The 23,721-nt window shown below is 36.1% G+C and overlaps 1 protein-coding gene across 1 annotated transcript in view; it reads right to left on the bottom strand.

Annotated features, from left to right (window-relative positions):
* Positions 1–23,659, bottom strand: part of LOC103131673 (contactin-associated protein-like 4) — a gene marked incomplete at its 5' end in the record, with an annotated part of 58,564 nt that extends 34,905 nt beyond the window's left edge. The window contains 9 exons of the mRNA XM_007543375.1: positions 1,098–1,204; positions 7,394–7,565; positions 11,073–11,222; positions 12,403–12,670; positions 14,027–14,173; positions 16,408–16,583; positions 21,349–21,552; positions 23,255–23,402; positions 23,531–23,659. Coding sequence (XP_007543437.1) covers positions 1,098–1,204; positions 7,394–7,565; positions 11,073–11,222; positions 12,403–12,670; positions 14,027–14,173; positions 16,408–16,583; positions 21,349–21,552; positions 23,255–23,402; positions 23,531–23,659 — 1,501 coding nt within the window. The remainder of the gene's footprint in view (positions 1–1,097; positions 1,205–7,393; positions 7,566–11,072; positions 11,223–12,402; positions 12,671–14,026; positions 14,174–16,407; positions 16,584–21,348; positions 21,553–23,254; positions 23,403–23,530) is intronic.
* Between the last annotated feature and the right edge of the window lie 62 nt (positions 23,660–23,721).

The following is a 23,721-nucleotide window of genomic DNA, read 5'->3' as shown; positions in this document are numbered from 1 at the left end:
TAAGAACAAAAATGCTTATGTTGGGGAAAAAAATGTACTAGAAACATCCAGTTTTCTTTTTTTTTTCTAGAAAATTTCGGAAATTAATCTAAACATTTTGGGGTATTTTCTAGCAAATGGCAGACTTTTCACGCTCAGCTGTTCCAAGGTTTTCTAGAACATTTCTGAGATTAATTTCAAAGTATTTGAGTTTTTTCTAGCTAATTTTCAACTTTGGAAGAAAGAAGTTGCTGAGAGAAACTCATAAACTCAGAGAATAATCTCATAAACTTTGGCTTTTAAAACTCAGAAAGATCCAAGTTTTTTCTAGAGAATTTATGATTGAACTAAAGAAAAATGTAGACAACATTTGGAAATGTCTGAGGTTGAAAAGTTGAAAACCTGTAAGAAAAAAAACTGAAATTTTGATATTTCAGAAATTTTCTAGAAAAAGCAAGAAAATCTCTGAGCTCCAGAAATCCAAAATTTGCAATAGAAAAACTAACTAATAAAATAACTAACTTAATTTCAGGATTTCTGTAGAAAAAACTTGAAAATTTCTGTGTTTTAATAATCAAAAGTTTCAAAGTTTTTTTCTAGTCTAGAAAGATTCTGAGATTATTCTGAAAATTTCTGAGTTTCTTCGAGAAAAAATGTGGCTTTTAAAACTCAGAAATTCACAAGGTTTTTCTAGAAAATTTCTGATTTCAATCTCAGAATTTCAGATATTTTTGACAGAAATTTCCTCCGTTTTTCCCTTTTATCTAAAAAGGCTCCAAAACGCCGTGGTAGTAAAGTCTGCTAAGTTTATCTGACATGTTTTATTTTGAATATATTTTTCATATGAATGCAGAAGAAGCTCAGTGGAAGCATGAGACTGATTTCACACACACAGATTAGTAATCCCATGTTAATCTGTCGGTCGACAATGATATACACCCCTCTACTCTTCACGTTATGTATTGATTTATATTTGATGTATTTTTTGGTATGTTTTGTTGTTTTTATTTTTTAACTTTGATACTTTGTCTTTTAGTTTTTATACTTGCTGGAGCATCAATTTGGGACACAAATAAATCTGAATCTGCATTTTGGCCGTTTCCCGCCTGGACGCTCACAGCTGTGGCAGGTGGCTCCTCGGTAGCCGCTGTTGGAGCAGTTGCAGTGGAAGTTTCTCCAGGACTGAGTGCATCTTCCTCCGTGTTCGCAGTGACTCGGCGAACACCTGCAGGGCAGAAACAGAGAAACGCACAAACAACTCGGCTCAGTCTGCTTCAAAACTTCTTTCAAAGTTTCTCAAGGAGGTTCACAACATCTGATCTGATGAAGAGGAGTCAAGCAGAGGGCGGGATAAAAAAACATACATGAAATTTAAGCAGCCTGACGACCGGGTGGGTTGTTCTGAGATGTAACACCTTTCTGCCCATCTGCCGAGGGGATCCAAAGGTGCTGCTCGATACATGCTCATCGTGAAAAAAATTTATAAAAAATAATAAGTCTTGCCGCAAGGATGATCGTCTGTTTTAAAATAGTCTGTTGATTTTCTCCAATGATTCTTTTTACTGCTGTCTTTTTTCTTTTATTATTCTGGCAACTACGGTGGTGAATTAGGGCCATTCTAGACAGAAAAAGGAGTAAACTTTCACAGAAAAAAAAATTCTGAATTTGAAAAGTAAAACATTTTCCAGAGAAACCTCAGAAATTATGAGGTCTCAAACTTTTGTAGAAAAACAGGAAAATTTCTGAGTTTGCAAAGTTGCAATTTGCTAGAAAAAACTGGCTTTTAAAAGTCAAAAATTGGTGAGGAAAAAGACTCAGAAATTTTTAGATTAATTTCAGAAACTTTCTAGAAAAAACATTTATGGGTTTCAAAAGTAAAAAAAATTCCAAGTTTTTTTCTGGAAGATTTCTGAGATTATTCTCTAAATTTCAGAGTTTCTTCCAGCAAAGTTTTGACTGTTCCCCACCTGGCCTGAGGGGGCGCTGCAACAAGAACTACTGGAAGAAACGACACAAAAACCTCTGATGATGAAACTCAGTGCAACTTTCTTCTTTATGAAAGGTAAACAAAAATATAGCGGTGTCAGATTTTAGTGGTTGGAGGATTTTTCTTTTGTCTTTAGCAAAAGAAGATGAGTTATTTTCCCTGCTAGCGCTAGCTTAGCATGTTTATTTTGGTTGTATTTACCCAGAATGCATTTGAAAGGTTCAAAAGACCTGAGAATGGAAAGGAGTTTAACTTTCCAGAAGAACAATAAGTCAAAACAAACAGCTAAAGCTACAACCAGATGGTTTTAATCAAACATATTTATGTGTTGGACAGATCTGAACGATACCTAAAATTAATTCAGAAAACAGCCCAAAATTAAGGGTTTCACAACTTTTATGATAAAAAATTTTAAAGTTGGAGGAAAATGAATACTTTTGCGAGGCGCTTCATAGCGAGACACAAACTCCAAACTTCTCAACTTTGCTTTATGTTTTGTTTCAGAATCTGGGCTCAGACTGGCTGTGCTGCTTTCATTCCCTGCAGAGCCGTTTGTGAGCTGCTGCCATCACATCTAATTACTCGAGTCAGGTGCAACGTAGTATTTAAGCTTATTAAGGTGGGCTGTTGCAATTAATCACAAATTAGCTTCATGCTAATGACTTAATTTGCATAAGGAGTCCATGACATACAGTTAAGCTTTTATTTCTTATGTTTTTTTATGTCATTTCACAATCACTTATCGCGTAAACAAAGTTATTCACGTGTGATTTTAAATGTTTTTCTTATTAAATTGAAAAACTGCAATTGTAAATTTGTGTTTTTGACATCAACAGAATACCAACCAAGTCTTGCTCAAGAAACTTGTAATAGAAACGCAGCTACAGAGAAATGTTTTTTTTGCTTTGCTTTTTTGTAAACAAACGTAAATAATTGCTTTTAAATTTATCCAACCAAATGTAAAAGAGCAAAATGGTGTAAGAGAAAAGCAGAACATGTGGGATATAAGTGGGACTGAGTGGAAAACGGTTCTGATGTTCAGGAGTGAAGCAGGAAACCGGGACCTTTAAGTGGAACAGAGCAAAAATAGTGCTGGCACGTTTTCCTGCGCTGCACTTTTATGACCTTGATCTCTGATCAGAATTACGGATTTTTCCTTTTTTTTATGTCAAATTTACCGAGCTTTGTATAAAAATATATAATTATTTTTTCAAATACCTTCTACCTTTTATTTTCTTTTTAGAATCTGATAAAAGTGACCTCTGAGGTGAAAAACATAGAAACGTCATCAAAAACACACATTGCAGTGAGACAAAGAATAAAAAATAAAATGTTTTAGAAAAACAGATTCTTTTTTGTGTTTGTGAGAGAACAAAGTTTGTAATTCATCTTTTTTCTGCACACTTGGCATGTTTTAGCTGCGACCTTGCAGAGAGTTTGAAAAATGAATCACAAAGAAACAGAATCCATAATGTGACTCGGATTTTTGTTTCAAGGTTTTTCTTAAAGGATCAAAGTTCAGATTTATTTATTTTTTCTTTTACTTCAGGTCATTGGAATTTAAAACAAAGTAGAGATGAGTGTTTTATTTTTCCTTAGCAATTCTTTTTACTTTGTTTAAGGTAATACTATATATACCTTTATAAAAAAGCTATTAAAAATATGAGTTGTTTTTTGGCTGACATTTAATTAGAGGCAGTGCATTAGACAACATGTTAGAAGCTTAAAAACTGAAATAATATTTATTTTAGTAATTGGTTATTCTATCAACTATTACCACAGATGCTGGAAATTAGGCGAGGGCATTTATCGTATCGTTTATCATTCATCGTGATCAGATTTTCATTTATTGTTGTCACAATAAATTCCAGTTAGTTATGTTTAAAGCCCCCAAAACTGTCCTTATTGTCAGAATTGATAGATTTACATTTTTTCCACACTGATCAATAAAAGCATCAATAAATAGAAATAAATTTTAAGATGAAGTTATGGTGATTAGTAAGTCTGTCGCAATAAGCAATAAATCAATTAATCGGAAATTAAAACGATCTAGATAATTTATTGTTTTTCTTACGCCTCTCTCTCTCATGCCAGCTTGGTGCTCTTGGAGGCCCCCTGGTGGTGTGGAGGCCATAAGCGCAGCGGCTTAACTCGTATATTCTTTGGTAATGTGAGCTTAAAGGGTGACAGTTTGTTTACCAAATAATTGTGTTTAAAAATATTATCAGATAAGTGGCTTCAGAACGAATAACAAAAAATAAATAAACTGAAGATACAGATGGAAAGAAAATGAGGAGTATTTATATGAACAGAAGTATTATTGTCTTTTATTATTGAAACAGCTTTTTCCCACTTGCCATCAGACTGCTGAACTCTTAACCACACTGCACTTAAAATCTGGTCTCCACTTTATACCTTGCACATGTACAGAACTAAATAACTTCTATTTTACTGTCATTCCTGCACTTTATATTTTATATTTATATTCATATTTTATACTGTATTTTATTTATTCTGGAGTAACCTCACAACATTGAAAGCTCAAAACACTGTCCTGAGCCGTATGCAACGAAATTTCGTTCTGTATACACCTTGCAAAATGACAATAAAGTCAGTCTAAGTCTAAGTCTAAGTTATCTTTTCATATCAGGTTGTAAATTAAATGCAAGGTCAATTTCAAATTATTTGTCTAATGGGTTAAGTGTTCCTCAGCGTGAAGACGTCTGAGAAACACTGATCTAGATTTATGCAAACTGCAGAAAATTAGAAACTAATTTCCATCAGTGTGTCCCGTCTTTAGGGTGATTAACGTTTTGCACGCGCCTCCATCATGCTGCAGTGTTAGAAAATAAAAACTTTTTGCTCAGGTTTGACTCTCTAATCTCTCCTGGATTACTGAGATTCCAGGTTTCCAATCTTCTCGGTTTCTATCACCGCCTCCGGCTGAGACAGCACAGCAGCTTTCCCGACATGCTCACTGTCACTGGTGCATTCTGGGAAGACTTTAAGCTACGGCAGAAAACGTGCCTTTCTGTCTGAGTTTCTGCTGCTCCTGTACAGGGATTCATCATCACGTCTCTCTTTTATTCACAAAGTGGTTCAGCTCAACATGCAGGCCATTAAAATGCAGCTGACTGACCAACAGACTCCCAGAAAGCACTTTGCTAATATGCGGCGAGTGAAAACTACATTTTTCAAATTTTAACAGTGAAACAATTTCTGTTTTATGCAAGTTAGATTTTAGAAAACTGCTTCTATGTCCAGAATGCCTGAAGAATTAGAGAACCTTTAATTATTTGCTCCAATTTCAGAGGTTTACATACACTAACATTACTACGCCTTTAAACAAACCCACAGATTTTACTGATTTGTAATATTCTGATAAGTTTTTTTTATTACTTTGCAGTTAAATGGCAGCAGATCTGTTGATTTATTTCACCTCAGACACACTGTAACAGAGAACAGGGACGTTTTCTGTGTCAACAGGAAACTTTTCACTGGTGCAGAGAGCAATCACATGTGGAGTACCCCACGGTTCAATCCTGGGACCCTTCTTATTCAGTAAAGATGTGCTCAGATTACAACAGGAAACAAGGTATGCAGATGATGCACAGCTCTACATTACAATGTCACGCATTCATGCACTAAACAAATGTTTAGAACAAATCAATGCATGGAGGTGAAAAATGTTTGACTTTTGAAATATTTTCAAATATTAATCTCAAAGTTTCTGAATTTTTCGGAGGACATTAACTCCTCTTTTCTTTTCTATCTACAATGGTGCTAATACTAAGCGTTGCTTTAAACATGCCAAACCCATAGGGGGCAGTGTAGTCCAAAGCTAAAGTCTCTGTCAGCCAATCAGATTGCTTCAAAATAACCACAGCTTCCTGTTGGGAATCAAACATGGCGCCAGGAAGTCACATTTAGGTTGAACTACTTTAAATGCTATATTAGAATATAAAGTTAATAACATGCAATGTTCATTAGGAATCATGTCAAAGCAAAACTGTGGTATATTGGCACATTATTTTAACGCAGAACCAAAAATCTCTGTTTACCAGTGTCCATTTTGGTTGGAGTTTTTTTTACATAGTTTTTAAAGATCATTTGTATAAATTAGTAGAAGGTTAACCAAAATGGCGACTCTTCCAAATATACTATGAAAAAATGTTTGACTTCATGTCAGAACGCCAGAAAAAGACGCCACATGTCTTTAAATAAAGTAAATATTGGTTTCAGCTCTACATGCACCTCAGGTCAGACGTATTCGGTGTCAGCCTCTGTTCTTATAACCTGCATGTTGTGCTGCCGTACTATTGTCTGAATAGTGAATTGTGAATTGTGAGACCTGACAGTGAATCCATGAAGAAACACAAAAATAACCAGAAAAAAAAGCTGGAGTTGCTCAAAGTCTTCACTGAGACAAACACTAAGATCTGAATTTCCAGTTTTTTGACATTTTTATCCATAAAGCTTTAAGGCAACCGTTCAAAAACTCTGAAGCTCACTGTTGGTTGCCATAGCAACTCAGAAAACCAAAAACACTCCTGCTTTGTTCTGGATGTCAACAACATATTTGTCTGAAACCCCTTTGCAATGTGTCAAACACTAAAGTGATGCTTAAGGACTTTTCTAGTTGTGTAAAAAGCAAATAACCTTCATTTTATTGTTTCCACATCATTAAATTGTTTCCTAGTCAAATGGACAGAAACAGAGTTATGGTTTTTAAATTTCAATTGTTACCCAAAAGAGGAATGAAACTGTTAATTTTTCCACTAATTCCCAAATTTAGCAGCACATACTTTAAGCTGATTAACCTCCAACGATAGGGAGTTGTATTGGTCCACTGCAAAAGCACAAAACCTTAATTTTGTCTAGTTTTTAGTGCAAATATTTTAGTGTACTTGACGTAAGACAAATTAAAAATAATTGTTAGCTTCAAAATAATTTTTCAGTTTCAACATTTTTTGTTTTGAAAAACTTTATGGCACCAATTTGCCTTCATAGATTTCATCAATAATTCCTTAGTATTGATGAAAAATACTAATTTCACTGGCAACAAACTCCTTTATTTTGCTGAAAACTTAACTTGTAAGTTAGTTTTGTCTTATTTTAAGTGTAATAAGATTTTTGCACCAGAAATGAAACAAAAACACTTGGTAAGATTTAGCATTTTTGAAGAGTAGTACTTTAAAAATTAAGTTTATCTAAGTTAAGTTTAAGTTGCCATGTTAAACATAAATAAAGGAAGTTAAACCAACTTAATTACAAATTCTCTTTTTTAAGTTGGAGCTCCATTCTCTTTTTTAAGTGCACAGTAAGACATTTATACTAGTAACTTAACAGAAACACTTGGGAATATTTTGTGTTTTTGCAGTGTGTTCATCTGGAGTCAACACAGGGTCAAAGTTCAGCTTTACAAACCTGTCAATGATGCCACACATATCAATCTTCAGGTCGCTGTAGTTTCCCAGACGTCTTTCTTGCACTTTTATCAAGTCGACCGTTTGGCCGTCCAACTTCAGGAGTCGCATGCATCCCTGAAACCCCTGAATCGGGTTTCTGCAGCTCAACCCGCCTCCGTGAGCAGGACAGCCTGGAGGCACAAACACAACGAGCCGGATGGTAAGAGGAACATCTGAGCCGGAAAAAGGGCAGAAAATAGAGATGATCTGTAGTATTTATTAACAAAGAGGTCAAACTGACTTTGGAGTTTCGGATTGAAAAAATAAATATTTCTGATATGAACTCTTGTGCAGCCAAAAAGATAAATATTGAGCCATTAGCTGCGTTTCTATTGGTCATATAATTGAACAATTAGAAATTTCATAATTAAATTTGCCTTGTGAAAACAAACCAATTTTGAAAACAACAGTTTTTTTGTTAAAAAGTTCTGAGACTAAGATGAGGTGGTTTTTGGCTGTATAAACATTGGTTTATTTTAATTTGTGTTTCTAGTTTAATAGAAACACAAATTGCAAAATTGTGTTTTTTTGACATTGATGAAATGTTGGCAAAGTTTTGCAAACGTTTGTAATGGAAACGCGGCTGCTGCTGAATGTGAACGATTCACCTTGTTGATCACGAGGCTCTTAATGCGGAAAGATGGTTTCCATTGCAGTTTTTCAAAATCTATTTTGATAACTTTTTATGAAAAAAATATTTTTTTTATTTATTAGTGTGTTGCTAGCTTAGCCATTGCCTCCCTTTGCTATCTAGTTTTACCAGCTGTGTTTCCATTACAATTGTTCTCAAAACTTTGATGATATTCTGCTAATATCGAAAAAAATATAATTTCACAATTGTGGTGTTTCCATTAAATAAGAAATATGATTAAAATCACATGTGAATAAGTCTGAATAAGTCATTAAAGAAATACGCTGCGCCACCATCCTCCCCCACTTCCAGTCGTCTTCTTTGTCGTTTCCTCCAGAAGTAACATCCAGTTGTTGATTAAACCAATTTCAATGTGGCTGAAAACTCCCTTATCCTTGGGTAAAAATGTTTTCACAAAAAACGTAAGTTTTTTTTAAACTGGCGTGTTTCCATAAAGCAAATTTATTTTTGTAACTTCAGTCGCTGATATTATGGTTAGTGGAAATGTAGCTATTTTCTGAATTGCAGAACTGCATTGTTGAGAAACAATGGGTTTTTTCTACTTTGACAAATAAAAGTGTCACATAAAACCACAGTAAGACACATTGATGTTTGTGGTCATAAAGTTAAAAAGTTCAAAGCGAATAGATGCATCAAGTAAAATCCTCAGAAAGCAACGGCATAAGGTGAAAACTAAACCGTCACATCTTTGTTGCAGTGTGATTTCTGATCATAAATTGTATATTTTGTGTTCCTGAACAGGTTTAGACTTTATCCTGCTGCCTGAAAATCCATTTAATTGTCATGTCAAGGATGTGCAGAGAGAGCTGGTGCAAAATCTCTGACATGTCAGCAACCCTGGAATCTTCTTCCAACTTTAAAATCACCAAAATGTCACTTCAGCCTAGAAGAGATTATTTGTAATTAATCTCCAGCATTTCAAGGATTTTTTGTTGTTTTTTGAGGATCCTCTACAAAAAGTGTAAAATGAAACCGATATTTTTCTGTCTCTGTTGTGTTTAATTCAAATTATGCAAGCGCTTCCTGAAGAACTGTCTTATTTTTTTAGCTGGTTTCCCTCAAACACCTTTGCTATTATCTCTGCCTATGGGATGTGTTTTTTCGCTAGAGTCCTCTCTGCCTCCAGGCACAAGAAGAGTCTTATCCTGTGGAGAAAAAAAACTATGTGTATTATCCTTCAGAGATTTACGCTTTAGGTTTATCCTGGATGATGACACAGAGTGGCCAAATACAGTGACTTCGCTGCAGGCTCTGCGCTGCTCCAGTTAAACACGGGCTGACAGGAACACAGTTCAGCTCATGAAAACAGGAGAAGAAGAAGTGAATAAGATGACACACTGCTCTGTGTCACTTTCAATTTTAGAAACATAGAAGAAGAAAGAGAAAAATGGTGAATTTCAAAAGGGACATGTTACATTGAGTTAGGTGGGAAGTAAATGCCTCTTCATTTACGATTTATGAGTGAAATGATGATCCAAATACATGCAGCATATTTACCAGCTGTAAATAATTGCAACTCCTCCCAGGTTAATCAATAACTGTGTAACACTTAAAGTACATTATTGGCTGTCTGCACCATCAAATAAATATTGATAAACTGTAACTTAGAGTCTCACACTCCCCTCCAAAACCGCTGCACACATAAAGGAGTGTAAAACATTAATTTAATGTTCAGTAATCATTAATTCAGTGGAAAGAATGAAGTGCAATCTTATAGTATGGACCCGTCACATGTTATTGTTTAACAATAAATCAGGAAATGTGGCAGATGGGCACAACGCTGGAGGGCAAACAGCTGATTATTTTACATGCTATCTGCAGCCGTGCCGCAGAGGTAGAACGACTCTGTTGACTAAATGAAACCCGGAGACGTAGGTATGATTCATTTAGTGCTTCGCTCCTCAGCAAAGTAAAAATAATGCATGCTAAAGAATAACTGAAAAACACTTTTTTTCTCACTCTGTGTCGGCTGCGCTACACACAGACCTGTTGCTATAGCAACTGACAACAACGTCACGGTGGCTATTCATCAGAATTCAACACCAGAAAGCACTCAAACATTTCCCACACAAAGAACAGAACATTCATTACGTTACAGTTTAATGTTTTCAGCTTCAGTTTTGCGATTATTAATAAGTGGTAGCTGCAGTAGATTAGCTACTGCTGCTAACAGCTAAGCTAACACAGCAGTGGTGGATTAGCTAATTTAAACATCGGCTCTACTGATGATCTGTCAGAGTTGATGTGCCTTTTTTTATTTATATAACTGAACAGAAACACACCAAATTCCACACCACATCCACATGTCAAGGTTGTCATAGTCAAGCTAGCATAACTAGCAAAACCCTGCAAAACACTAACTTGTTATTTAGTGTGCAACATTTTGCTCAGCAATTTTCTCATAAGGGGAAATGTGCAGTGACTTAATGTGCTACAAAAAAATCCTAACTAAAGGGAAAAGTAAATGGAAGATGGTTTAACCCAATAACAGGAAAATGCAGCACAATAACATCTGTAGATTATTATGCTTTATGTCGCTGCTGCGCAAAAACGTCTTTCTGATGGAGCTCATCTCGGTTTTGGCTCTGCTGTCAACATCTTCCTTTAATCTGTATCAAAACAGATAAAACGTGTTTTTTTCTGTTTGAGGTTATAATTTTGACTTTTGTTACCTCAGTAAAGAAAAGTAGGGGAAGTTGTTATTTTAATGAGAAAGAATAAAGAAAGTATGTTGGACTGTGATGCATTAAATTAGGAGCAAACAGAAAAAAAGAAATTGAGAAAAGCCTGACTCACTACAACCTATAAAAGATAATTGTTTCTGCAGTACAAGCTTAAATTTTAACCAGTGTCAACAGTTTTACCATCTTTCACACTGAAAAACTTCTGTATGAAACATAAAAGAGATGTTTTTTTAGTCTCTTCCAGTCTGTAAGACGCATTAAATACCAAACATTAATCAGATCTGTGATGTTTTTGCTCTGACCGCCAAAGAAGAGTTGACTGTCTGCGGCGGGAGGAAGAGGGATGCTGGTGTGAGCCGTGGCTCCTTCGTCTCTGTCCACCGTGACGCTCAGACGGTTTTCCATCGAGTTCAGCTCCACAGAATGCCACTGGCCGTCATTCAGACCCGCTCCTGAACATACGCACACACAGAAACAGCAGCAAGTCACATCACTGCACTACATCTCCATCCATAACAGGCACATACCTGATTAATTTAGCTTTTTACTCAATAAGCTGTGACCTATTTTCACTTGATTGTTTGATTATAAGCAACTCTCTTAGCATTAATTTACATAAACCTGTCTCAACAAGCAATAAATTAATTAATTGCATGAAAAATTAAAATGAGGTCAATAATTTCAGGTTGCATAATTTATCATTTTTCTCTTTCTACCAAAAACTGGATGATAAAAATCTTCAGTCTGGTGTTTTAGACTCAAATAGGACAGGTTGATGGACAGGTTTGCAAACAAAAACTTCACAACTGATTTTATTTGTTGTTTCTTTGTTGATATGATGCTAATGTTGCAGTGTTTCCATTAAACAAGAAACAAAATTAAAATCACATGTAAATAAGTTTGATCACACAATAAATAGCTAAAAAACATTGTCGTCCTACTACTTCCTGTCTTGTTCTTTGTCGTTTCCACCAGTAGTAACATCTGGTTCCAAAACACACCATTTTAATGCAAAGGAAAAACCCTATAATCAAAAGAACATTTTTTTTTTCTAAATTATTGTGTTGAAGCAAATTTATTTTTGTATTTCCAATTTGTGCAATTTTGAGATCAGTAGCTGCGTTTCCATTACAACTGAGCTCAAAACTTTCCCGCTAATGTTAAAAAAAATAAAATTTCATAATTGTGGTGTTTCCATTAAATAAGAAGCATGATTAAAATCACACGTAAATAAGTTTATTCACACAATAAGTCATTGAAAAACACAATGCACTGTCATCGTTCTATTACTTAATGTTATCTTCTTTGTCGTTTCTGGCAGTAGTAACATCCGGTTGTTGATCATGTGGCTCATATGATGCAGAAAATTTTTTCCATTGCATTTTTTATGAAATAAACTAATTTTGATACAGCTGAAAACCCACCTCATCCTAAAAGAAAACTTTTCATCTAAAAACGTGAGGTTTTTTTTCCCCCAAAATTTCTGTGTTTCCATCAAACGAGTTTATTTTCGTAATTTCAATTTGTGCAAAGTTTTGGCCATTGGAAATAAACTACCATGAAAATTCCCTGAGTTTGTTTGTAGTTTATCTGACATTGAAGCCAAATTAAGCTGACGGGATCCTGACTTACCGGTGCTGAGCTCCAGCAGAGAATTTCCCTCTTTACTGATCTGAAGGCGAAGCCTGGCTTCACTCACATACAGGAAGACTGAGCCTTCCTGCTGCTGGAGGTCAAAGGTCAGCAGCAGCCCTGCCTTGTTCCACGTCCTGAACTGTAGCGCTATGGAAACGACCCCTGACTGCCATGATGTCAGCACAGGCAGCTGGAGGAAGCTGTGAGAGTCGGTGAACGTCACGGCGACAAAAACCGGCTCGCTGCAAGAAAAGGTCATGTTGCCCTGCAGAAAGAAGAGACAGGGAAACGACTGAAGCAGATGACAAACATAAATATTCATCAGCCGCAGCAGCGTAATCAGTCCGACTGCATGTCACAGAGGTCTCATCTCGGAGAAGTGACACCTGTACCGCCATATTGATAATAGAGTCAATTAAAAACATGAAGGTTATGCACCAATCTCAGGAAGCATTCTGCCCCAAATCTCCATAAACTATTACAGAAACCAGAGAGCCATGCCTGAGGCGCTTTGAACGCTTTAAAAATAAACTTCAGAGTTCAAATCATATCTAGAATAAGTCATAAACTTCTGCCTGTTCTGTTTCCTTCGATGCTGCTTCCTTTGCTTTGGGCTTCGACGATAATGAAAGAGAATATGATGACATTAAAGATGATGATGATGATGATGATGATGATGGCTCTGACCGTTAGCATAAAAATGAAAGATGGCGCCAGATACGGTCAAGCTAGTCCAGAGTTTAAGATCGTGATTTCATGTGATTTCATCACAGTAAACCAGGGGGGTCTAAGCTGTGGCCCGAGGGCCGATTTTGGCCCTTGGACTCAATTTCAGCTCAAGAATATGTTTATTGAACTTTTTATTTCTAATCAGGGTAAAATTATTACCAACATCATTTTATTACGATGAAAAATGTAAAAAATTACATATTTTTAGACTTTTGTAATAAGTAGAACCACATTTCATATTTTTTTTTATTTTGAAGTTTTATTTAACTTAATAAGCTCAGCAAACTATAACAAGCGTTTTGAAATCCTGTTCACATAACAGAATAAATTTATTCAACCGATTCTAGAATGATTTGAAAACAAAATGTCTTTTTTTTTAAAATAAAACAAAATAGTTTTAAATATTTGGATTTACAATGAATAATGTAAAATAATAAACTACTTTGATTGACTTAAGTGGGTTTTTTTTTCTTGCACTAAACGCAGTGGATAAAAATGCTTGGAGATTTGTAATTTAAGTACAGATAAATCCATAATATAATTTTCTGAGCTCAGCATTTTGATTCATAACATAACATANCATAACATAACATAAGTCAGATAATTTTCAGTTTACAGTCGGTTTAGCCTGGAAGACAATATAAAAGTGTAACAAACATTTTCACCCCTAAATGTTTTCTGGTTGCTTTTAGGATTTTGATTATTAAATTATTTAATTTGCAAAAATGTGCAATTTCATAACTTTTCACTGAAATCTGAAAACAAAACACTGTATTTGTGTTTATTCCCAGGAGAGTCAGGTCATTTCTAAACAGGAAATCATAAGAAAGTATTATCATGGGAGTGCAGCCACATGTAAACAGAGGATTAAACTGATGTTAAACCGACTCACCAGTGCAACGACCTGCGGGCTGCCCTGTTTGGCCAGTTTGATCAGATTCAGCTCGTTGTATAAAAGGTTTTCCAGGCATCCATGGAAGTTCCTGTTGGGCAGGATTGGAGTTTGGAGTCCGTGGCTCTGGACCGCTGCCACACTGAGCTGCAAACAACATTAAAAACTACAAAATGTCACTCAATTTTATAAAGGAAAACCTTTTTAAAAATTCTATCTTTGAACATTATTTGCTGCTTTAAATGTTATGTAGAATATATTGAAGTCAAGCAATAGAAAAATACTGAGACAAACAAAAACTAAATACATTTCCCATCAATTCAGGTGGATTTTATCTGACGTATTTTCATCAGATGGGCATTTTTGGTTTGATTTAGTTCCAACACAGCAAATATTTTACTGAAATAAACGTAATGCTATAACACATATTACACATTAATGGTTTAAGACCAATAATAAAAGGTCTTAAACTATTTTTTCTTCTTTTTTGTTACTGCTAAGCCTGTCACAATAACAAATTTCCCAAAATGATAAATTGTCCCAGAAATTATTGCGATAAATGATGATAGTCATTTTGAGACCATTTTCATTTCACTACTACAATAATAATGCAACATTAATGTAAGTACAGCCTCTCAAAGATAGAAAAAACCTTTAATTTCTACAGGATATTTAACAGTGGAACTGGAAAACATTTTAAATATCCAAAATAATAAACAAAACTAAAATAGCTTTTCAAAAAAATATTCAGGTTTGACAGGGAAAACAGGCAAAAGAGGCAGGTAGTGCAAACTGAGTATATTTTTCAAAATGGCCGCTCTTTAACAGTACCAAAACGAGAATATCTCTGATGATAGTCGTCCACATGGAAATAATTGATCTCTTTTTAATTTATCATACAATTAACTGATTTCTTACAACCAAGTGTCAATTTTTCTGCAAAATTAAACTTTCAGGTGCAACAAACTCTTAGTTGGTTTTATGTGAGGCAGTAGTTTACTAATTGCAGAGTTGATTTTTGACTTATTACAGTTATTCTCCTGCTTTACATGTGAATAAACTGAGTAGTGACAGAAGCTCAGTTGGTTTCAGTTACTCTGTTTGGACGTAATGAAGTCCCTGCAGGTTCTGCTTGTTTGAAGCATTGGCTGCGGACGCCGGCAGGTGTTAATGGTGAGCGTATACAAAATGCATAATGTAGGTGACGGGCAGGGGCAAATGTGACTGGCTATCAAACATAATGAAAACTGTGTTCCTATACTTTAACACCATCTGTGATGCAACAGCTGCTGCTTTTCCTGCTTCGTCCTCAATATGAAACCATCACTGACCTCTATACTACGGCTTGATGTTTACCAGGAACATCATTCAAAACATTTCAGTGACCCAAAGTCCAGTTTTAACACTCAGCTAAAAAAATTATTCTCATTAATATTAATCAGCACTTACCGTTTTTACTTATTTTCATGTGCTGCTTGCATTAACATAATTAGGTTCTTATATAAATGATGCGACTTTAAGTAAATGTCACTTTGCTTTATCTGATGATGTTATATGAAGTTTAATCTCCAACTATTTTTGACCTTCATGACTTAATGTTGCAATATTAAAACACTTAAATAAATTTACCATAAATGTTACTGAAATTAGCCAGTAATGTTTAATCTCACGCTACATTATGCAGAAGCTCTGTCTGCACTAATGAACTTTTATTCACTTTAACATTTCTAACTTTTGGAAGGTGATGTTTTTATACGGGTTATTAATAAGTCTGGTTACTAACATGCAAATCCACTGTTTATCAAGTCATAACATTTTTATTACAAAATAGTTCAAATTAGGGTTCAAAGATGATATAAATCCAAATATGACTTGCAACACATTTATAGATTTACAAACAAAAAGCTGAAAAACAGATAATTAAATTATGGAATGATGAAAGCAAGAACTCAGGAGAGTTTTCAACAAACTGATGGAAAAGAAAATATTTGAAGGTTTTAAGCAGGGGTGTCATAGTACCCCCTTCTTGGGGGTACTATGACAAAAAAACTGATTCTTTGTTGATTCCAAGTATTTAAAATAAATGGTTTGATAATCTGAAAATAGTCCTAATTTCTTCACATTTAAAGCCATGTAATCTGGATTTGAATCCAGGGTTCATGGAAGAAACGACACGTTATGAAAGCTTTACAGCAGATGTTCAGTGAAGATTTAAAACTCTCGATATAAGTTTTATGGTGTTAAGAAACAAAGCAGCAAACACAAAGATTAGCAAATCAAAGCGTATTAAAGAGTCTGAGGATTGTCGTAAAAGCTTTTATGTTTTGAAAAAAGCTTCGTGGCAGCATGAACTAAGAAACTGTTTTAGTTTTGCGCCGTACCGTGTGAATGTGCCAGCGGCTGAGCTCGGCGGGGACGAGGACCTGCTGCGTGGTTTTATCCACCGTCAGGTTGAGGTGAGAGCCGAGCCGCTCCAGCTTCACATGATGCCAGTGCTGGTCGTCCAGCAGACTCCCGAGAGAAACCAGAAGTTTGCCCCCAGAACCCGAACTCACATCTGCAAAGAAAAAGTTGTCCAGTTAAACAGAAGACTAACTAATGACACTGAATCTGCAATCTACAGTAAAATCTGCTTTTTAAAATTCACATTTTACATGTTTACACTTCCATTTGGGTTTCTACTGCTACTTTTTTATTTTAATTTTTTATTCACCCATTTGTGTATATACAAGAAATATAACAGACTAACAAAAAGCCAAAGAGGTATTGATCTACAAAATAAATAACTTCCTGAAAAGTTACCTATGAGTTAGTTTTATTTCTAGTGTTAACAGAAACTAGACCAGAATCACTTGGTAAGATCTTCAGTCTTTGCAGTGAATTTGCTGCTGACATCTTCCTATCGAGGGAAAATAACTGATATTCCTACTTTACTCTGTTGTCTGTTGCATTAAAGTGCCACACAGTGCAAGTTTGACTCCAGGCTCCTCTTAAACTCTTATGCAGCTGTTTACAAAGAAAATTCCTGGAGGCTCCCAATAAATCACCGAAGACAAAGTGTAATAGAACAGGCAATTGTGTCAGTAATGGCCACAGTCCATTGTCTTCTACTTTATTTGCTAACTAGCTCGGCTCAGGGAGAATCATTCCAGTATCGCTGCCTGGATGCCCTGCGGGACAGTCCGGTTGCAGCTTTTTTTGCTTTGAGTTGAGAATAAAAGTGACTTTTGTTGCCATTATGCATTAATATTCAGGGGTTTTATTTCTTCAAAGCATAGCCAGGAACCGCAGCATAACCTTAATGTTGGGAATGCAGGGAAGAAAGTCAATTACTTAACAAGCAGCTGGACCCACTCGCTGCTCTGATCCCATCCTAATTTAGTCAGCAGTACTTACGTCGTTCGTCAGAGGAGCAAAGCGCCGGAGCAGGACGCGGTCGCTCGAAGTGCACTCACTGCTGCGCGTTACAGCTTCCCAGAGACAAATCACAATTGAACTTAATCATAGAGCAGCAGGATGCATTAAAGTCAGCTGGCATGTTGATGAATGTGCGGGGGAAATAAGGTGATTTTAAAAACGTGGACATAAATCTTAATGAGTGACTCAATTTACTGCAACTGCTCAGTCACCCACAAGCTGGGAGGAAAGGTCTCACTACTATATTTACTTGTTTGTGTGCCTGTCTGCTAATTATAGCTTGGTATTTGTTGTGTTTTCACTGAGCCATTAATTTATGCAAATTTGTGTTATGGACCAAAATATTTCTTCTCCTGCAGAGTTTTGTGTTGTAGTTTTATGTGGCTCAGTTGCACAGTCAGCCGTTATCAACCATATTCAGCTACATTTTCCTCAGCTAGCTTGAGATCCACATGACAGCTGCAGGTATCTCTACTTCCACTAAAAATGTGCACAAAACTCTGTTCATATTTGGCTAATGTTGGAAAAACACGACTGCAATATTTCCATTAATCAAGAAATGCAATTAGAACCACACATGAATAAGTTTGTTCACGCGATGAGTCATTAAAACAAACCAAGGCACACCAACACCCAAAGTGTTTTTCCACTGTAGTTTTACAAAATAAACTAATTTTGATACGGTCAAATAAAAAACCACCTCATCCTAAAGGCAAAAGTTTTTATTGAAAAATGTGTTTTTTCAAAATAGTTGTGTTTCCATTAAAAAATATCTTCGTAATCCCAATCTGTGCAATTTTAAGGTAAATGTAAACGCACCCTGTGGCTTCCTCTCCATAACAAATGAGCTCTAAACCTCATCAATATTCCACCAATGTCAACAAAACAGTTTCGCAATTTGGTGTTTCTTTTAAATAAGAAACATGATTAAAATCACAAGTGAGTAAGTTTGTTCACGCGATAACTCATTAAAAAATGTGCCCTTGCATCATCCTCCAACCACTTCCTGTCGTCTTCTTCATGGTTTCCACCAGTAGTAACATCCTGTTGGTCATGTGACTCGTGTGAAAAAGGTTTAGGGTTTAGATATGGACAAAAAAAACAAAACAAAACACATTGTCCTAGTGCACAAACTTTATCGAAAAACAAGTTTTTCCAAAATGGTTGTGTTTCCGATAATTGAATTTATTTCCAAAATGTCAAACTGCGCTACGACATGGTCGATGGCAGCGCAGCTTGTGCTGAAGGGAGCAGAGCGACCAGCAGGATCAGGTTGGGAATGTGAAAATAAGCAAGAGGAGCCTCAGAGAATATCTCACGCTCTCCTACGGAGATAATTCGCTTTAACCTCTGGGTATTATCTTCACTCTGTTAGTTTGATCTTCTCCTTTCTTCTTTAATCTTCTGTCATCTTTTCCTTTATTTCCCTCTCTTCTCTCCTCTGCCAACAGCTGACTGTGGAGGGGCCTGCTGTGGCTCAGAGTGAATGCTCGCAGCTACTGATCTAAATTACACAGTCTGCAAACTCCTGGGAGAGTCATGGTGGGAGGACGTTTGGTGCAGCTGTGAGAAAGAGAAGAATTTCAAAGAGCATGCAATTCAAAAAGGGAAATCAGTGAAAGGAATGCAGAACGACTACGGGAAGGTCAAAAAAGTACAACTGTATGAGTTGTCTGTGTGGAATTGAAAGAGGCTTTTTGGCTGCTAAGCTAGTTGAGATTCTGATTCCACCCCAAAACGTTGTTTGATTTTAAGAAAAGTCTTTAAATTTCTCCAAATGTATGAACAGAAATCTGACAGGCTTATTGTTTTCAGTAGGTACGTTTCCATTGGCTGTAAGAGGAAGTGGTTGTTTGGTTGTGTTAAAAGTAAAACACTTTTTTTCACATCACGAGTCACATAAACCGGAACCTTCAGAGCCACATAAATACACTTACAAAGTCAGCCTTCTGCCACCTGAAGGACATTTAAAGGACTACAGGACTAATGAAAGAGAGAAACTCATCCAGGCGTTTATGTTGAGTCGCATTTATTACTGCAACAGCATCTTCACAAGTCTGGTTTAAAAAACTAATCCTCCAGCTGCAGCTGATCCAGAACGCTGCTGCAGATGTTCTGACTAAAACCAGGAAGATGGAGAACATAACACCAGTTCCACTGAGAGAATAGACTTTAAAATACTGATGTTAGTTTACAAATCACTAAGCAATACATTAAAGACCTGCTGTTGGCATAGCAACCTTCCAGACCTCTCAGGTTTCTGGTTCTGGTTCTGCTCTGTGTCCCCAGAACCAGAACCAAACCGACCGAAACACTGAGTTCCTTTAAATCCAGATTAAAAACCTACCCGGTTAGAGCCGCTTATGAAACATAAGAAATGAAATATTGATCAACATCTTGATGTGTAATGTAATGTTTCAATAGTTGATTTTTGTGTTTTTATGATGTAAAGCACTGATTGGTAGCAGTGAAATCTACCAATTTCCCAAAAACGAAACTGTGTGATATTTTCTTTGAGCTGTGAGAGAGTTATGAATAAACAAGCAGCATAGAGAGGTTACTGCCAAGACAGGAAGAAGCACAATTCCCCCGAGTTTCTTCAAAATTGGATCAGCTCTAACTGAGATCAGATCTGACAAACAGCGTTCGGATAAAACTGCTTCCGACAGCTCGCCTCTTTTTATTTAAGGAACAAAACTCGCAGAAGGTATTAAATCCCATCTATGGATATGAGAACAAGGACGCTCTGCATAATTGCTGTTCAGTTTAGGCATTTAACTGACATTTGCTCAGTTATGAACAATGAATGAATAATGACTGAACAGAGACGGAGCGTCTGCAGATGAGAACGTCAAGATTATTTGAATTCAAATATTCAAAATGTGATCCGTCCTTCATCACGTCTTCAAAAAAAACCTTGAATACTGATTACAGTTTTCGCCCAAAGGGAAAAATCTCACAGTAAGTTGTTGCATTACTACAGATAACAGGCAAAAGAACTGCATACTCTAAAACTTTACAGAATGATTACTGCAAAGCAAAGATCATTCTTTTTAAAAGTAATTATATCACACAATACACTTAATTGGACATTTTGGTTACATGACTTAAAATCTGGCAGTGATTAAAAAAATCTAATAATTATGGCAGCGTATTAAGGTCGTTGTAAAGAAATAAACAAAGAAAAGATTTTGGCTAAAAACCTGAAATTTTGAGATTAATCTTCAAACTTAGAAAGGTTGAAACTTTGCTAGAAAAACAAGGAAATTTTTTTTCAGAGATTTTCATGTTTTATTTCATAAGTTTTCATGTATTTTCCTGCAATTTTTCAACTCATAACTTTAGACATTTTTCCTAAAAAAAATTCTGAGATTAAGCTGAATTTCTTTTTTTCCTCAAAATTTTCAACTTTTCACTCTCAGAAAATTCTTTTAAAGGAAATTTCCTCCTAATTTTCATCCATCTGTCATGGCTCTTATTCACAACAGGAGCCTAATTGATGTCAATGTTTGTTTTGAACTCAGAAGTCAAAATTTTGGAAAAAACCAAACAGAATTCAGGCCAAAGTCACTTTCATCAATATCCAAAATGTAACACATATAAAACAAAGGAAAAACTTCAGGACTGAAATGTTTAAATGCTCTTCAACAAACTGTCAGAAAACTTCAGAGATGCTGAAACACTGACTTCCTTTAAATGAAGGCCAGAAACCCACTTTGATTAACAATAACTGGAACGTTGATCAATATATCAGATGTATATTTAATGATGATTTTGATGACGGCATTAGAACCTGTTCTAATGAGGAAACTAAAAAACACCTGACAGGATGGAGAAAGGAAATAGTCACTACTGAATGGATTTAAAAGGCTGAGTGTAAATGAATAAGCTGCTGAGGTCGGTACCTTGCTGGTGGTGGAGCAGCAGCTTTCCTCGCTCCAGCGCCAGGTTGAGGCTGTGGTCCCTCTGTCCCTTCGCGTGAAGTAGCGTTCCTGAATTCCTCAGGGTTTTAAACTTCAGGGAGATGCTCTCCCTCGCTGTCCAGCTCGTTCTGGCACTCAGTCTGTAGACAAGGCTGCTTTTCCCATCAAAACCCGCCACCTCAGAGGCTGCGAAACAGAGCAAAGCAGCTGTAAAGGTCTGATTCTTTACTATTTAAATCACATTAAATGCAGCAAATGATGTGGATGGTAAGGCTTGATTCAAAAATACAAACAGATGGCGCAACTTAATTTGCAAAAGTTAATGTCAAACGATATTTTAATTGAAGAGTTCAATAAGGAAAAATAAAGAAGAGTTTGTACTTAAACACAGTGAGTGTTTTTGCTAAACGTTTTCAGGAGTCACGCACCAGTTGGTAGATATTTTCTGTCGCTCTTCCTCTGCTCCAGCCAAGCTCTTAAAACTTGTATGAGTCCTTGTGTGGACAGCTGACTTCAGCTCTTACCAAAGATTTCCAATAGAGCTCAGCAGCTTGATTTGTGCCAAATGTTTCCTTGGTTTAAGACCAAACGGCTTTTCCTTTGTTTCTGCTACACAGAAACATCCTGGTGCTTTTTAGGAGTCATCATTCCTCAAATTTATTATCAGGAACAACATCATCATCTCCACCACATTTTAGAGAGAAATATTCAAAGTAAAGATGCATTTTCTACACAATTCAAGAGAAACAAGACATCTTGGCACTTAAACTCCAAGCTGCAGACCAATCTGTGTATTGGTGCATCAATGTGTGTGGATCTGTGAGTGCAGTTGGGGTTGTGATATATCTGTAGCCCAATCAAACACTTCCCAGATAAAATACGAGAACTTATAAATGCCACTGAGTAGCAAGCTGCTGAATTTGTATCTCTTTTACTAGAAGATAAAAATAAAATAAACCCTAACTTTTCATTCAGTTTTGATTTAAAACTGAATTTCTGCGGCGTCTTTGTGCCGCCAATTTGAGTGTGCAGTGAAATTGATGTGAGCACATAAATCTGTGTAAGCAAACAATAACTAGTGATGTTAACCGTCTATATCTAAAACTCGGTTGCTAAATATGCATCTGACACGCACTCCACTATGACACTGCAGCTCCTTGGGTATGGAACACCAAGAGAGCCAAAAATGTTGTAAAACTGTATGTGTCTTTCACCCACAAGGTGAAAGACGCATACAAATGTTAACATACAAATGACTGCATTCACAACTGAAAGTGTGTAAATCGGAGTTTCACATTATATTATATAGATTCGTTGTGACTTTGTCTAATTCATTGAGTTTTAGTTTTTAGAGTGTGTTTGCTAGTTTTTATTAGTTATTATGGGGTGCAGTAATTTACCAACAACTGACGTAAACTACTTATTTGGGGAAAAACAATTTCACATCATTTTGAAAGATGGTTACAAAGCATATTATATCCATTATTTTAGTTTATAAACACACAATAAAGTTCCAGTTAGTTCTAGATTTTCCCTATTAATTATCATTTTTATTTCTTTCAGTTAATGAAAATGTTTTCTCATTTTCATTTTTCATTATTTTATTAGCTTTAGTGAACTATAATAACCTTGATGTAAATAAATTACATTCCTCGCCAATCACATTTGGATCGTTTTCATCCAATCGGAGTATTTCTTGGATGAGAAAGAACCAATCAAAACCAAGAAGTCAAAATGCTCCAGGAAATGGCAGAAATACCCAAACAAACTGTAGCATTTAAGAAAAACACAACATGATACTCTTGAACTTTGTAACCTGATAATTTGTAGTTAAGCAAACAAACTGTGCATTTCCTCAACATGCTATAATTACTGTAACCACACTCACTGTATCTGCAGCCGTATATTTCCAGCCTGAGTCCGATCCGCCCGGTGGGGTTCCAGTCCAGTGGGATCAGGCGAAGGTAGCGGGCGATCACTGGCTGGTCAAGTTTGTACTGGACCACAGAGTCTGCGTTGCTGTTACCTGGAAACGCCTGAAGCAACACAACTAGATGTTAGTTTCTACACACAACCTAGATGTTGTAGCAATTCTGGATTTTCCATCAGCCTGTTGATATGTGCCATGGGCGCTAGTTTATGTTTCAGCTCTTAAAACTGTTACCTGCTCAGTTAACAGAACAGGTAATGTTCCTGACCCACTTGAAAAGAAACCTCTGATCTGTCTGTTTGTGGAGCTATTGTCAAGCCGGTTGCCGTGGCAACGGGCGTGCGTGCGGACTGGAGCCGACCACTGAGAGCGAGGACAAAAGAAGAGTTTGAATGATTTTTTGAGTTGCTCTTCAGCCGTTTTTG

This window comes from Poecilia formosa, unplaced genomic scaffold (assembly GCF_000485575.1).
Source record: "Poecilia formosa unplaced genomic scaffold, Poecilia_formosa-5.1.2 Scaffold808, whole genome shotgun sequence".
NCBI classification, from domain to species: domain Eukaryota; kingdom Metazoa; phylum Chordata; class Actinopteri; order Cyprinodontiformes; family Poeciliidae; genus Poecilia; species Poecilia formosa.
Note: the sequence above shows the minus strand (reverse complement) of the source record. Positions and strands in the feature narration are given on the sequence as shown.